The sequence below is a fragment of the Apodemus sylvaticus genome, chromosome 20 (assembly GCF_947179515.1).
Source record: "Apodemus sylvaticus chromosome 20, mApoSyl1.1, whole genome shotgun sequence".
Taxonomy (NCBI): domain Eukaryota; kingdom Metazoa; phylum Chordata; class Mammalia; order Rodentia; family Muridae; genus Apodemus; species Apodemus sylvaticus.
The window spans coordinates 27,316,184-27,330,550 of NC_067491.1; the positions used below are offsets into that span (position 1 = coordinate 27,316,184).

General features: G+C 37.7%; 1 protein-coding gene across 1 annotated transcript in view; it reads left to right on the plus strand.

Annotated features, from left to right (window-relative positions):
* Acss3 (acyl-CoA synthetase short chain family member 3) overlaps positions 1-14,367 on the plus strand; it is a 209,998-nt gene that overhangs the window by 21,776 nt on the left and 173,855 nt on the right. Inside the window, exon 2 of the mRNA XM_052165757.1 lies at positions 13,725-13,869. Within this exon, the coding sequence (XP_052021717.1) occupies positions 13,725-13,869 (145 nt within the window). The remainder of the gene's footprint in view (positions 1-13,724; positions 13,870-14,367) is intronic.

A 14,367-nucleotide genomic window follows, 5' to 3' on the forward strand; every position in this document is an offset into this window, starting at 1 on the left:
GACCCCTGGAGATTTGCACCCCCAGAGATCTAAAGCTCAGGGTGATCCAGTACCTAGTGACCCTTTTCTGTCCTGTCAGGGAGTGAATATGGCTGCGGGGCTTCTCTCCTTCCACAGCTGTCTGGGCAGGACACAGGCCCCACTCCTGGTGGGCTGGCAGACAACCCGCCTATGTGCTCAGTTCTTTGGTGCAGGTAGACCCCTGGCAGTTTGCACCTTCAGTGATCTAAAGCTCCGGGTGATACAGTACCTAGTGACCCTTTTCTGTCCCAGCAGGCATCGAGTATGGCCACGGGGCTTCTCTCCTTCTGCAGCTCTCTCCACTGATAACTTTTTAATAACTATTAAAACCAAAAGAAACTTTTGGGTGAAACTACTCAGTTTTGTATATTTTCTGTATGTTCTCTCCTTGTTACATGAGTTCACATTTTTACATGTGTGTGTAATCCTTGCTTTAAGATGTAGGTTTTATATATGATTGTAGTATGTTTGCTTCTCTTCCTGTTGATTCCAGAATTGTTGTAATTATATAGTTGTTACCTGATAGCTCCCTTTCTACTTCTAATTAATTTTTCTATACCATGAGTCACGGAACCTTTGATTCCATGGGTTTAATATAGGTGCATTCCATTCAAAGTCTTTTCTGTTTCTTTCTTTATTTTTTCTATGTTCCTTTGGCAGAAAAACTAATACTAGGTTTTTCCATAGGCTCATGACCTGTTTAATCTTCCACCCATTACCTCCAGGTCTTAATCTTTCTGCCTCCTGTTGTGCATAGCCTCTTGAGCCTCAAAGGGGTGTGTCTAATGAAGATGCCCTATTTAGACTGAGTGTTGCAAAGTCACATTCTGCACATTGTCAAATTATGGGCCTCTGTGTTAATTCTCATCTACTGCAGAAGTAACCTCTGATGTGAGTTGAGTACAGCACTGATCAGTGGGCAATGTTATTTTTGCAATAGACTCTTTATTGGTGTTGTTGCTATGTTCCTTTGGCAGAATAATAGTATTAAGTTTTTCCCTAAACCAAGACCTCTCTAATCTCAGGATCTTAAGCAGTGTTAAGGATGGATTCCTTTTCATGCAGTGGAAGTTACCTCCAATGTAAACACAACAACAGCAACAACAACAACAACAAACAACAAAACAATCAAACAAGATCCCCCAACACCACAACAATAGTTGGTTATCCTTTAACCTTCATGCAACTATTGCAACAGTACACCTTGTATGCAAATTACTGTCATAAATATTACTACAAGGAGGATTTGTATCTAAAAATTTTGGTAATTATCTTTCTCCTTCTGGTAGTGTGCCGAATGGATCCAGTTAACATGGAAGTCTTTTTTCCAAAAGAGATTTCACATACTTTTGAGTATCTGTGAGATCAATAGAATAGATTAGAGCTGAATCAATAATGTTTCAGCCATGACAAAGACCACACCTCAACTCAGACTGCTCTGTATTTAAAATGTAACTTTATATCATAACCAACATCATGGATTTGTGTGAAGTAGCCCCTGGACCTCTCTGTTTCTTTTCCCAATGTGGACATATTGAGTAAGCCTCTTGTTTTCACTCATCTTCATTACCTCTCTTTTATAGTGGCTTTAATTCCTAGGGCTCTTGCTGACCATAACAGCTCCACTGCCATAATTCTCATGAGTTATAACCTTAGACAGCAAGCAATTCTAGGAGACTGCACATTACTCGGTAGAACATTTGTTTTCATGTCTATACATCTGCCCCACTTTTCACTTCCAGTTCTTAGGAAAATTGTAACAAGTAAATGAGTTGGACTCCTCCCTGATGCTGCCATGATTGTTTTTCTCATTTACCATTTACCCATTCTCTCCTTCTTCCTTCCTTGCTTTATGATTCTCACTATCACTGGGATTAAATGCTGAAAGGCATCTTCTTCCTCTTCCAACAAACACACACATCAATATTGATGAACACATTGCTATCAGACAGCTTTTTATCACGACATTATTCTGCAATTTCTTACAGGGGGCCGGCTTGGAATCTCCGTGGCATCGTGACTTGTAGGTCCTCTTTTAAAAAAATAATTTATTCAACTTTTCAATCTTCCCCTCTGTAACCTCATGGCATTTTATTTTCTGAGTCAGTATGGGAAAGAACCTGTTCCTAACATATTATACATGTTATCATGGGAAGACTGGTTGAAGGAAGACGTTTGCTCACCCTTAAGAAACAACTTTACTATGTTCATTCTGATCATCATTCATTTTAATAAATAACATAATTTAAAATTTAATTGTATTTGGTCTTTCAGTTTACTTCTGACCCTTAATATCAAGTTACCTATAACATCTTTCTTCCAAAGTGGACCAAATCTTCTTTTTTTTCACTAGAATTCTCTGTTGTTTCTGCATTGACTAGAAGAATGTAAATGAACCAAGGTAAATTTGTGCCCTCACCTTCCTCTCTGAATTTACCATCAGGCATGACTCACAACCTGAGAATCCATTCATGCCTTTTCTCCTGACAGTGGATTTGGTTCAGATCACAGGTATTGATTTCCGGAAAGCCTTCTTTCTATTCTCTTCGCTTTGGGATGCATTTCTCACCATTGCCAATTCATTCACCTTTCATCTGATACGATCTGGTTGGACCGCGGATGTGTGGGATGTCCTTTCATGCTGAAGCTGTCTGGTCCGTGCTCAGTACTTATGTGATAGGTTCTGAGGACAGATACTCATGGAAAAGGATAGGGAGGAAGAAAGAGCATCTTTCTATTTGCACTGAGTTTCTTTGTCAAACGCATTGTCCTTCAAAAAGAAGCTCTTTCCAAACAATTACACACACACACACACACACACACACACACACACACAAAGCAATACCCCTAGTGGTTACATTAACATAAGATTATTACTCTGCTGCAAGTAAGCAATTACCCAATTTGGAGGGTTTTCTGGAACAGCACGTTGCTACTCCCCAAGGCCAAGTGCCTGTAATTTAGATAGGATGTCACTGTGAATAGAGCAACATGATGCTCTCTCAAATGTGTTTAATGCACTCTCTGTTCACGTGTAATAGTCGTCTTTCGTGCTAGCCATTGTTTCTGCTGAACAGCAAACTTTAACTCATAATACACTTTTCTTATTTGTATTAATGTGTCAGAAGAGTACTACTTGAATTATGCTCATTCACAATTGTAGAGTTTACTTAAAAATAAGTAAGTGTTGACCATTTGCCCTGTACCATGACATGAGAGGATTACCACAGGCCTCTGGTTGTAGGAAGCTAGAACACGAAGCTTAAGGAAGTACCCAGAGACATAAAACTGGAAACAAGTTACTATCATTTGCCTTCAAGCCAGAAAACATACATGTTTCTGATTCTAGAAAATTGACTTTTCTGAGATTTCTTCCTCTCTGAAAAATGGGAAGACCGTTGTTTATTACAAAGGATATTATGTACATTAGATAATTTAATTTAATATGCCTATAAATTGTAAAACACAATAATAGTATGAATAAAATGTTTGTATCCCCTCAACTTCAAAACTATTTCTTTTTATCCTCATTCCTGATCTGAAAAGTACATATCAATTTGACATTTGCAGATCATAAATTCTCCCTCTCTTTGATAACAGTCTTCCTTATGCGTGTAATTTCTTTTGATTCACCTCCTTTACACCCATGCTTTTATTTCTTATTATGACTCTCTCTGTCAATCAACAGATCCTTCCAGATTCCATTTCCTTGTTTATCTCACAAGTCTTACATTCACTATGATCCAGGACTTCTCCCTCAAATCCATTTCTGAGAAGCCTTTTCCGTGCTGAAGACGCTTTCTTGGCTTTCTGTTTATGAGCAGAAGACTCTGGCTTTGTAGTGGAGGCTGACACTTGTCCTTGCTGCCTCAGCATGAGGACTCCAGTTTCAATGTCCCTTTGCTTAAGGGACATTAAAACCATGACCTTCCCAAGAAGAAACTGATCTTTGTCCTATTTACACTCTCATAGCTTGACCACTAAAAAACACCCAACCATTAATTTTCTGTTTCTCTCTCCTTAGTATTATACTTTCTGTTTCTTTTGCTGGAAACCAGGTAATAAACTTGTACACCCTGAAGAGAAGCCAGCCCAGTGCAACCCAGCCCAGCCCAGTTTCTTAAGCACCCTAGCTTCAGAGCCTCAGTTTCTACTCTAGTTCCCATCCTGCACTAACCCATTCATGGCCATGGGGCAACACAGTCCATCCTCTATCTAAGAGTCTTCTCCCAAAAGGTCATCAATACTTGTCTGCTTTTTTTTTCTTTTTTCTTTTTTTTATTCGATATATTTTTTGTTTACATTTCAAATGATTTCCGCTTTTCTAGCCCCCCACTCCCCGAAAGTCCCATAAGCCCCTTTCTCTCCCCCTGTCCTCCTACCTTCCCACTTCCCCGTTCTGGTTTTGCCCTATACTGCTTCACTGAGTCTTTCCAGAACAAGGGGCCACTCCTCCTTTCTTCTTGTACCTCATTTGATGTATGGATTATGTTTGGGGTATGCCAGTTTTCTAGGTTAATATCCACTTATTAGTGAGTGCATACCATGAGTCACCTTTTGAGTCTGGGTTACCTCACTTAGTATGATGTTTTCTAGCTCCATCCAATTGCCTAAGAATTTCATGAATTCATTGTTTCTAATGGCTGAATAGTACTCCATTGTGTAGATATACCACATTTTTTGCATCCACTCTTCTGTTGAGGGATACCTGGGTTCTTTCCAGCATCTGGCAATTATAAATAGGGCTGCTATGAACATAGTAGAGCATGTATCCTTATTATATGGTGGGAAATCCTCTGGGTATATGCCCAGGAGTGGTATAGCAGGATCTTCTGGAAGTGAGGTGCCCAGTTTTCTGAGGAACCGAAATCGGCAACCAACAATTTGGGAAAAGATCTTCACCAATCCTACATCAGATAGAGGGCTAATATCCAATATATATAAAGAACTCAAGAAGTTAGACTCCAGAAAACCAAACAACCCTAATAAAAATGGGGTACAGAGTTAAACAAAGAATTCTCACCTGAAGAACTTCGGATGGCGGAGAAGCATCTTAAAAAATGCTCAACTTCATTAGTCATTAGGGAAATGCAAATCAAAACAACCCTGAGATTTCATCTTACACCAGTCAGAATGGCTAAGATTAAAAATTCAGGAGACAGCAGGTGTTGGAGAGGGTGTGGAGAAAGTGGAACACTCCTCCACTGCTGGTGGGGTTGCAAATTGGTACTTGTCTGCTTTTAATTCAGTGATTGATTCCCAATGTGATCTCTCTTCTGATCCAGGTAGTTGCTACTTTCTTGAAATTTTCTATAATTGTGATATCTATAGGTCTTGTTTCACAAAAATTATAAGAATCTTTAACTTTACTCCTCTGCATATTATTTAAGTGTGATTATTTTGTTGAGTACCTGATAAATGACTAGGGTGGCTGAGTAAACCGGTCTTTGATGCTCTGTAGGGTAACCTGTAGGTACCTGGCCCTTGACTGAGTGAATAAGAATGGGCAATGAACCAAAGCTTACTGGCTACATTGTGAAACTAACTATACCATGATTTGTTCTTATAAAGTAGGATGGTGTCGCGGAATCGAGAGACAGAGTTTATAGTTGCTATACAATTCAGCTTTCTGTAGCAGGATAATTAATGCTACAACTTAAATGCTATCTGTTTCCCATTCATATAAAGGACAGTATTTTTAGGGCTAGATTTATATTATGTTTTTAAATACTTAAATAATAAATGAAAATTAACGTAACACAATATCTGGGAACAACAGGGAATGAACAACATGGCATGAATGGGAGGAGAGGCTCTTGTTCCTGTGGGGGCTTGATGCCCCAGACAAGGGGGATGGGGTGGGAGTGGGTGGGTTGAGGAGCACCCTCGTAGAGGCCAAGGGGATGGGGATGGGGTGGGGGCTTCACAACGGGGAGACTGGGAAGGGGGATAACATTTAAAGGGTAAACAAATAAAATGATTAATAAAAAAATAGAAAAATCATGAAAAGCAATTTTTACGTATAGTTTTAACTTTAACATTGATCAGTGATTGAATAGAATATTTTATCATCATTCAACGCATTTTATTTTAAAAAAAGTCAAACCTTTGGGAAAGCTCAAGGTGCAATGCTAAATACAGTGCCAAAGTGACACATTCTCTTTACAATGAGCCATATTTACACTTTGCAAGAGAAACAAAATTCCGTGAAGTGTAATTTTTGGAGTATTAGTTATTTTTACAAATGGGAGAGACTCTCATTTAAAAGCTATCCATGGATTTAGAAGTGGCAGTAGTGAGGCAGCATGTAGCTTTTCGACTGACCTTTACTGAAGTGATTTGATTTAAAGAGAAATAAACATCTTGCCATACTAGAATAATCAGGATCTTTGAGCTGAGGAGTCCCTAGCGGTTCACTTGATTCAGTCACACACGGTGCATCCATCTCTGTGTTGGGCCAATTTGGGCTGCTCCTAAGAACCATGTAGCTCAGCTCACTCCTGCAGCATGGTACAACTGAGCATTGCTTGCAAGGCCTTCTTCTTCTGGATTTCCTTAAGTTTTCCAGAGGAAATTATGTTTTCCTAAATTTCTTTAAGCATAGTCTATAAAGAGCAAAGTATTCGGTTATAGCAATGTGAATATTAAGCTATTCAAAATTATGTACAATGGGCAAAAATCCAAACACAGTATGTGTGTGTGTGTGTGTGTGTGTGTGTGTGTGTGTGTGTAAGTTTGTACATGTGAGAGCATACATCTTAAGTCTTATAATGACTTTTAGGAGATTGTTATCTTTTTTCCACCTTATTTATGTTTATAAGACAGGATCTCAGGTAGGTCTGGTGGTTTGAAATCAGGTTGCAACCAAGGATAAACTTCATCTTTTAATAGTACTGCTTGTACCAGCTGGATTCTGGAATGACACAAGAATGCCACCATGCCACACTGGGGACGGGAACCAACAGCCTTGTGCATGTTAGGCAAGAACTTTACAAATGAAGCTACATTTCTAGTTCTTCTACTTGGTTTATGAGGCAGAGTCGGATTTGTTTCTGCTTATTCCAGGCTTGCTGGCCCACAAGCTTCTGGACAGTCCTACAATCTCTCCCTTGAACTTCCAGTTAAGAGTGCTATGGTTACAGACAAACCACTGCTTTGTCCATGTGTGCTGTGGTCTAAAGGTTATTGGGTTTTTGCTCTCTTAGCTATCTTGATATCTCTTTGTTCTTATTTTAAAGGCTCTATACATATGAAGAATTGGCTTAAGAATACAGAATAAATAAAAACTAGGGGCTTCTGGTTTTGATTTTAGGTGGAAAACACACTTCACCTTCTTCTTTGTGTTTACTACAATGAAAAACCTATAACTTTCTAATTCAAATCCAAATAGGAAGATTTCTGAAAAATGAGAGCCGTCAACTAAGAATTGAGGATTTTAGGGGGTAGGGTGGGAATGAGTTTTCTAAGTTTTCTTTGTGCTTTTATAGCACAATCTGTTTGCTGGAGAAGCTGAAAACTTAGAAGGAATACAGAACATACATTTAAAACTGAACTACAATCAATAATTCTTTTGGGGAAAAAAAGAACAAAACAGAGAGCCTACATTTATAGAAAACACTAAGCAATACGTGTCCTAATCTTTTCCAACAGCACAGAAAACATTGGGTCAAACGGTCCTCACCAGGGAGAACAGAGCAGAGTGTCTAGGGATTTATTTTTTTCCCAGGCTGTAAGAAAACAACCCAATAGTCCTTTCTTCTCTACTGATGTCTGGTAAGCTTATGAGCTAGTTAGAACCTTCATTCTAGTTAAGAAGTTCACATGAGGAAGAGTGATATAGAAATACTCACCTTCTCACTGGAAATGGAGAATGAAAACCGAGTTTGAAAGTTGAAATTTCACCCCAGCTCATTTCCCAGTGCTATCAAGGAATCTTAATAATAACAAGAACTTACACATAGATTGGGGACAAAGTGTCTCTCTTTCCAACTACACTGTGCCAGAGGTAAATAGAAGATTAAAATTTTTTATTTAAATTAGCAATAGAGAGATATAACACCAAATCCATGATGTCCAAGGTATAATAAAAACATGCAATTATAATGAAGACCAGGGAAATGTTGACATGGATGACAAGGAAAATCAAATAGATATGACTTTTAGATGGCACCAATATTGGACTCATCTCACAAGGATTTTAAAACTGCCACCAATATAAATGCCTCAAATAATCATCAATACATCTGAAAGAGGTAGAAGTCTACAGTAAATTAAAAAGAAAATAAGTGAGTAGAATTGTTAAATGTAAAAATAGAAAACAAGAAGTAAAAATAAAAAAAAACTATGTTCCAGAATGGGCTGAATGTAGCAGAGCTAAGTGAAAGCAGGAACTAAGTTAGTCAGTGAGCTGGAGAACAGGAAACAGCATTATCTATAACTGATGAGTAAACATGACATCATGATATCGACACCAGTTGAGATGTATAAATATTTTGATTTCAAATATGACTTTCTGCCATTTCTAACTACTTACCCTTGGTGTTCCTAGGTCACTATTCTCTTGATTTTTTTTTAAATGGCAAGAGTAAAACGGGAAGTGTTTTTAATGGGAAGTATTTGGATCCTTCATGCTATTTTCCTTGAAGAGTTACTACCATTTGAATTCAGTCATTTGTCAGCTACTTGAAGAGTGGATAATATATGGAAAGCACACAGGAGATCATTGGATCAGTAAGATGACATAGTGTCAGCTCTCAGTTTATAGAACAACAACAAAAACCGTATAGGTGGTAGAACACGTATATGTTAACATAATGCAGTAAATACTATTGCAGAAGTACAGATGTAGAGCTTTGGAAATGCTTTCGATTGGTTTGTACTACTGTGACGTATAGACATGGAAGTGTTTCCTGAGTGAATTTAAGAAAATACTCATTTTAAAAATCAATATTATTTGATTGTATAAATTTAGTTAAATGAAAAAGAATCAAGATAAATGAATGCGTTATTTATATCATCAAATTACATAATTTTATTCTAAATCTTAAGAAATGGCACTTTATTATTTTAAGTGTCACTACACATTCAGCTGAGGGTGGGTTGACTAGTTTGCGAAAGCTCTTTCATGCCTGCTTTATAATTTCCACCTTGAATATATCAAACTCTTCATATTCAATACCAGTAGTGTTCAGTATTTCTAGAATTTGATTTCTGAATCCACATTTTGCTCACAAGTACTCTGAAGCACCTGCTGTGCATCTTCTAACATGGTATTAGACTATGCACAAAACTAGAGAAATGACAATCAGTTAAAGTATCTACGAATAGCCTACCGTTAATAGTACTTTGCTTCCCCCATGGCAGTTCACTAGAGGGAAACCAAATTTTCATTTGCAATTGGTTGTCAATTTGGAGCTTCTTGGTTAAGGACCAGGGCATGTGACCACTCCTCCTTTCAGCTAAGGATCCCTTCTGATGCAGACTTACAAAGATTTCATGTGTTCCATTAGTTTGGGTATGTTGTACATTCATTTTCATTCGATTTTAGGATGTCTTTAATTTCTGCCTTGACCCATTTTTTAATTAAGTAGTGAGTTGTTCAGTTTCCTTGAATTAGCAGGCTTTGTTTTTGTTGTTGATATCCAGTTTTAATCCATGGAAGTCAGAAAGGATGCAGGATGCTATGTCAGTTTCCTTGTATCTGTAGAGAGTTTCTTTGTGTCTGAACATGTGGGTAATTTTGGAGAAAGTTCCAGGATGTGCAGAGAAGGTGTATTATTTTATTTGGGGGTGAAATGTTCTGTAAATATCTCTTTGGTCTTGTTGGCTTTTAATGTTAGCTCTAGCATATCTCTGTTAAGTTTTTGTCTGAATGACCTGTCTATTGGTGAGAGTAGAATATTGAAGTCTCCAACTATTAGTGTGTGAGAGTCAGTATGTGATTTAAGCTGTAGTAGTGTTACTTTTATAAACTTGGGTACCCATATGTTAGGTGCATAGATTTGTAGGAATTGCAAGTTCTCCTTGGCGGATTTTTCTTTTGGTGAGTATGTAGCATCCTTTTCTATCTCCTTCTGATTAGTTTAGTTTGAAGTCTATTTTGTCAGATATTAAAGTGGTTACTCTGGCTTGCTTCTTAGGTCCATTTCCTTGGAAAATCATTTCTATCCTTTTACTCTGGGGTGATGTCTGTGCTGTTGGGGTGTGTTTCTTGGATGTAGCAGAAGGATAAATCCCCATTTCACACACGTTTTCTTAGCTTGTATCTTTTTATTGTGGTATTGAGAACTTTGATTTTGAGAGTTATCAATGAAAAATATTTGTTGATTCTGGGTTTTTTTTTTCAGTTTTTGTTTGTTTCTACTTCATATTTGCTGGTCTGATATTCTTTTTGTTTTAAATAACTTATTCTTATTTTATGTGTATTTGTGTTTTATATGCATGTATGTCTGTGTGAGGGTATTAGATCAATGAAGTTATAGAGTTGTGAGCTGCCATCTGGAGGCTGATAATTAAACTTGGGTGCTTTGCAAGAACATTCAATGCTCTTAACCACTGAGCCATCCCTCCAGGCCCCTGGTCTGATATTCTTTGTTCCTAATATTTGTGGTTGTGGTTAACCTCTTCAGGTTAATGTTTCTCTTCTTGTGCCCTCTAAAGGGCTGAATACTGCTTAAATTTGATTTACTGTGGAATGCTTTTCTCCTTCTATGGTGATTGAAAGTATATAGTAGTTTGTGATGGCACCTGTGGTCTCTGAAGATTCTGCAGCATATCTTTCTAGAACCTCTGGTTTTAGACTCGAGGTCAGGTGTTATTTTAACAGGTCTGCCTTTATGTTATTTGCTTTTTTTCCCCATGCATCTTTTTAATATCTTTTGCTGTTATGTGCCTAAGCAAATTTCTTTTCTGCTCCAGTGTATTTTGTGTTTTTGTTTTTTGTTTTTGTTTGCTTGTTTTCCTGTACCTTGATAAACACTTTCTTCTTTAAATTGGACAAATTTTCTTAGGCAGTTTTGCTGAAAATGTTTCCTGTTATTGACAGTTTTGGTTTTTCCATAGTATCCCAGTTTTCATGGGCGTGGGGGTTGCCTGGATACTTACAGTCTGTTTGTTTGCTTTTTTTTCCTTTTTAAATTTAACCTTCTTCTTGACTGAGGTACTTATTTTCTTTACCTCATCTTTAACATCTTTTCTCTTCCATTTCTTGTATTCTATTGGGGAGGCTTGCCTCTTGAGTTTTCTATTGGAATGCCTATGTTCCCTGCTCCCCCACACCCAGTTTTATTTTTTTTTAATTTATTGATATATTTATTTACATTCCAAATGATTTCCCCTTTTCTGGACCCCCACTCCCCAAAAGTCCCATCAGTTCCCTTTCCTCCCCCTGTTTTCCCGCCCAACCCTTCCCACTTCCCTGTTCTGATTTTGCTCTATACTGCTTCACTGAGTCTTTTCAGAACAAGGGGCCACTCCTCCGTTCTTCTTGTACCTCATTTGATGTGTGGATTATGTTTTGGGTATTCCAGTTTTCTAGGTTAATATCCACTTATTAGTGAATGCATACCATGATCCACCTTTTGAGTATGGGTTACCTCACTTAGTATGATGTTCTCTAGCTCCATCCATTTGCCTAAGAATTTCATGAATTCATTGTTTCTAATGGCTGAATAGTACTCCATTGTGTAGATATACCACATATTTTTGCATCCACTCTTCTGTTGAGGGATCCCTGGGTTCTTTCCAGCATCTGGCAATTATAAATAGGGCTGCTATGAACATAGTAGAGCATGTATCCTTACTACATGGTGGGGAATCCTCTGGGTATATGCCCAGGAGTGGTATAGCAGGATCTTCTGGAAGTTTTAAATTTTAATTTTTATTTTTGTATTTGTCATTTCATTGACTATTTCTGTTTGAAAAAATGTTAAACTGTTTTCTTCATTTCATTCTGGTGTTTTTCTGTGTTTTCATAGATTTTTTTAAGGGGTTTATTTATTTCCTCTTTAAGGGCATCTGAAGTATTAAAAAAAGGCCCTTCTCAAGTTGTTGTGTGGTGCTTCATCTACATTACATTTCTCACGGTGAACCATGGTAACATTTGGGGGCTTTAGCGGAAACATTTTCTCCTGTTATGTTTTTATGCTGCCTTCTAGAATCTGGGTTTGTACTGGTTGAAAATTAGTTGGTGCTATCTGGACTTGTTTTTGTTAGGATGGTGTTCCATTCCTGAGTTACTGCTGCTCTCTATGCTTCTTAGGGTATTGTGTTGGCCATGTATTGCCTATTAAAGAATGTTTCTGGGGTCCTATTGGAAGCTTCCACTTAGGGATGGCGATGGTCTAGAAGAGGGTATCTGATGGGGTCTCCAGGAGGGAAGGAATCAGGATATGACACCAGGATCTGCTTAATTCCCCAGGATTGAGAGCAGAGAGAGCAAGGAGTACACAATTTGTAGTCTGCTACCGAGATGGTGTTGAGTCTCAGAGACTGAATTTTGACGTGATAAGGAGTAGTGAAAGTCTGAAGAGCATCTATCTGACTTACTGGCCAGTGTGGCTTGTATAAATGGTTTATTTGGAGCAGGTTCTCTCCATCATAAAAAGACTCAAGGCGGGAACTTGCAGGAAAGTACTGAAGCATAGAAATGGAAAAATTCTATTTATTAGCTTATTTTCCCTTGCTTGCTGTCTTAATTAGGGTTTCATGGCTTTGAAGAGACACCACAACCAAGGCAAGTTTTATAAAGGAAAACATTTAATTGGGCTAGATTAAAATTTCAGGGGTTCTAGATTTTCAGATTAAAATTTCAGGGGTTAACTAGATTAAAATTATTTCACTGTCATTATGGTGAAAAGCATGGTAGCGTGCACTCAGACTTGGTGCTGGATGAGTCTAGAGTTCTACCTCTTGGTCTAAAGGCATCCACTAGGAGGAGACTATCTTCTGCAGGCAACTGGGAGGAGGGTCTCTCTTTGCACACTAGGCAGAGCTTCAACATAGAGAAGTCAAAGCCCACCTCTCAACTATGACACATTCCGTTTAATAAGGCCATACCTACTAATAAGGTCACTTCCCATTACTCAAGCATATTTAGACCATCTGACCAGTAACAGTATAGTCTGCACTAGGTTGGGCAAACTACCATTAACACGTTTAAGAAATGGCCCCACAAACATACATGTACAGAAGACAGTCCAATGGAAACAATTTTCAATGAGGCTTCTCTCTTTCTAAGTGTGTTGACAATCGAAACCAACTATGAGAATTTATTCAAAGAACTGCCTTTTCTAGTGTTTGTCTATTTATTGGTAGTAGCTAGCAGGACTTCCACCACATGTCCGCCGTTTTCCTATTCATAATCTTTAGTGCTTCTGCACCACAAACAGGATTCAGGTTACCTCTATAAAGTATATTACTCAGGTGCTATAGACTCCACTTCCATCCTAAGCAATGATATCCACAAAACTGTCAGCTAAAAGCACAAAGTGTAATTTTTCTCTTATACATTAATAAAAATCTATATTTATTCAAGTAAAAATATTCTCCAGGTGTCATTTTTAAATATGTGTTTTACCACCCGCATTTCCTGGCAGGACGGGATAAAGAAAACACTGTCCTAAGGAAATCTCCTGTTGCAAAGTAGGTAAACAAAAACTATATTGTGAAAAGAATCATTCATTTTTCTTTCCACTGTGTTTCAGGTTTGTGGAAGGGATGCTTAACATTTGTTACAATGCTATTGATCGGCACATTGAAAATGGCCAAGGGGATAAGATTGCTATCATTTATGATAGTCCCGTTACAGACACCAAAGCAACTATTTCCTATAAGGAAGTCTTGGAGCAGGTAATGTCATAAACTTTCTGTCTCTATTGGTTACTATATAGAAGTTATGCAGATAACATATGTTGTCACAACATAGACATTTTAAATATGTCTTAGCACTTTTTATAATCTTTGAAGTTGTATCCATGTGAACAAATTAGAATTTTTTTCTCTTAATTCCTTGGTTTATATTTATAGTACTAAAAGGTGCTTTTTTTTACTGGAAGAAGTAGCCAAATGCTCAGAATAGTTTTAAATGCTTTTCCTGCACTTGCTCTCCATCCCATTGCCACCACTGTGATTAAAAGAGGCTACTCCTTATTTTTATATGTTTGATGGTCCCCTGGTCAATCTCCTTCTCACTTAGCACTGTTCATGTTATATTATCATATAATTTTATTTCTTTCTCATTTTCTTTAAAATTTCAAAGTGGTTTTAATTTTCATTCATCTAATTACTAAGGATGTTGGACCCTTTCAAATTTATTTCTTGGCCATTTTTGTTTCTTCTCTTGAAAAC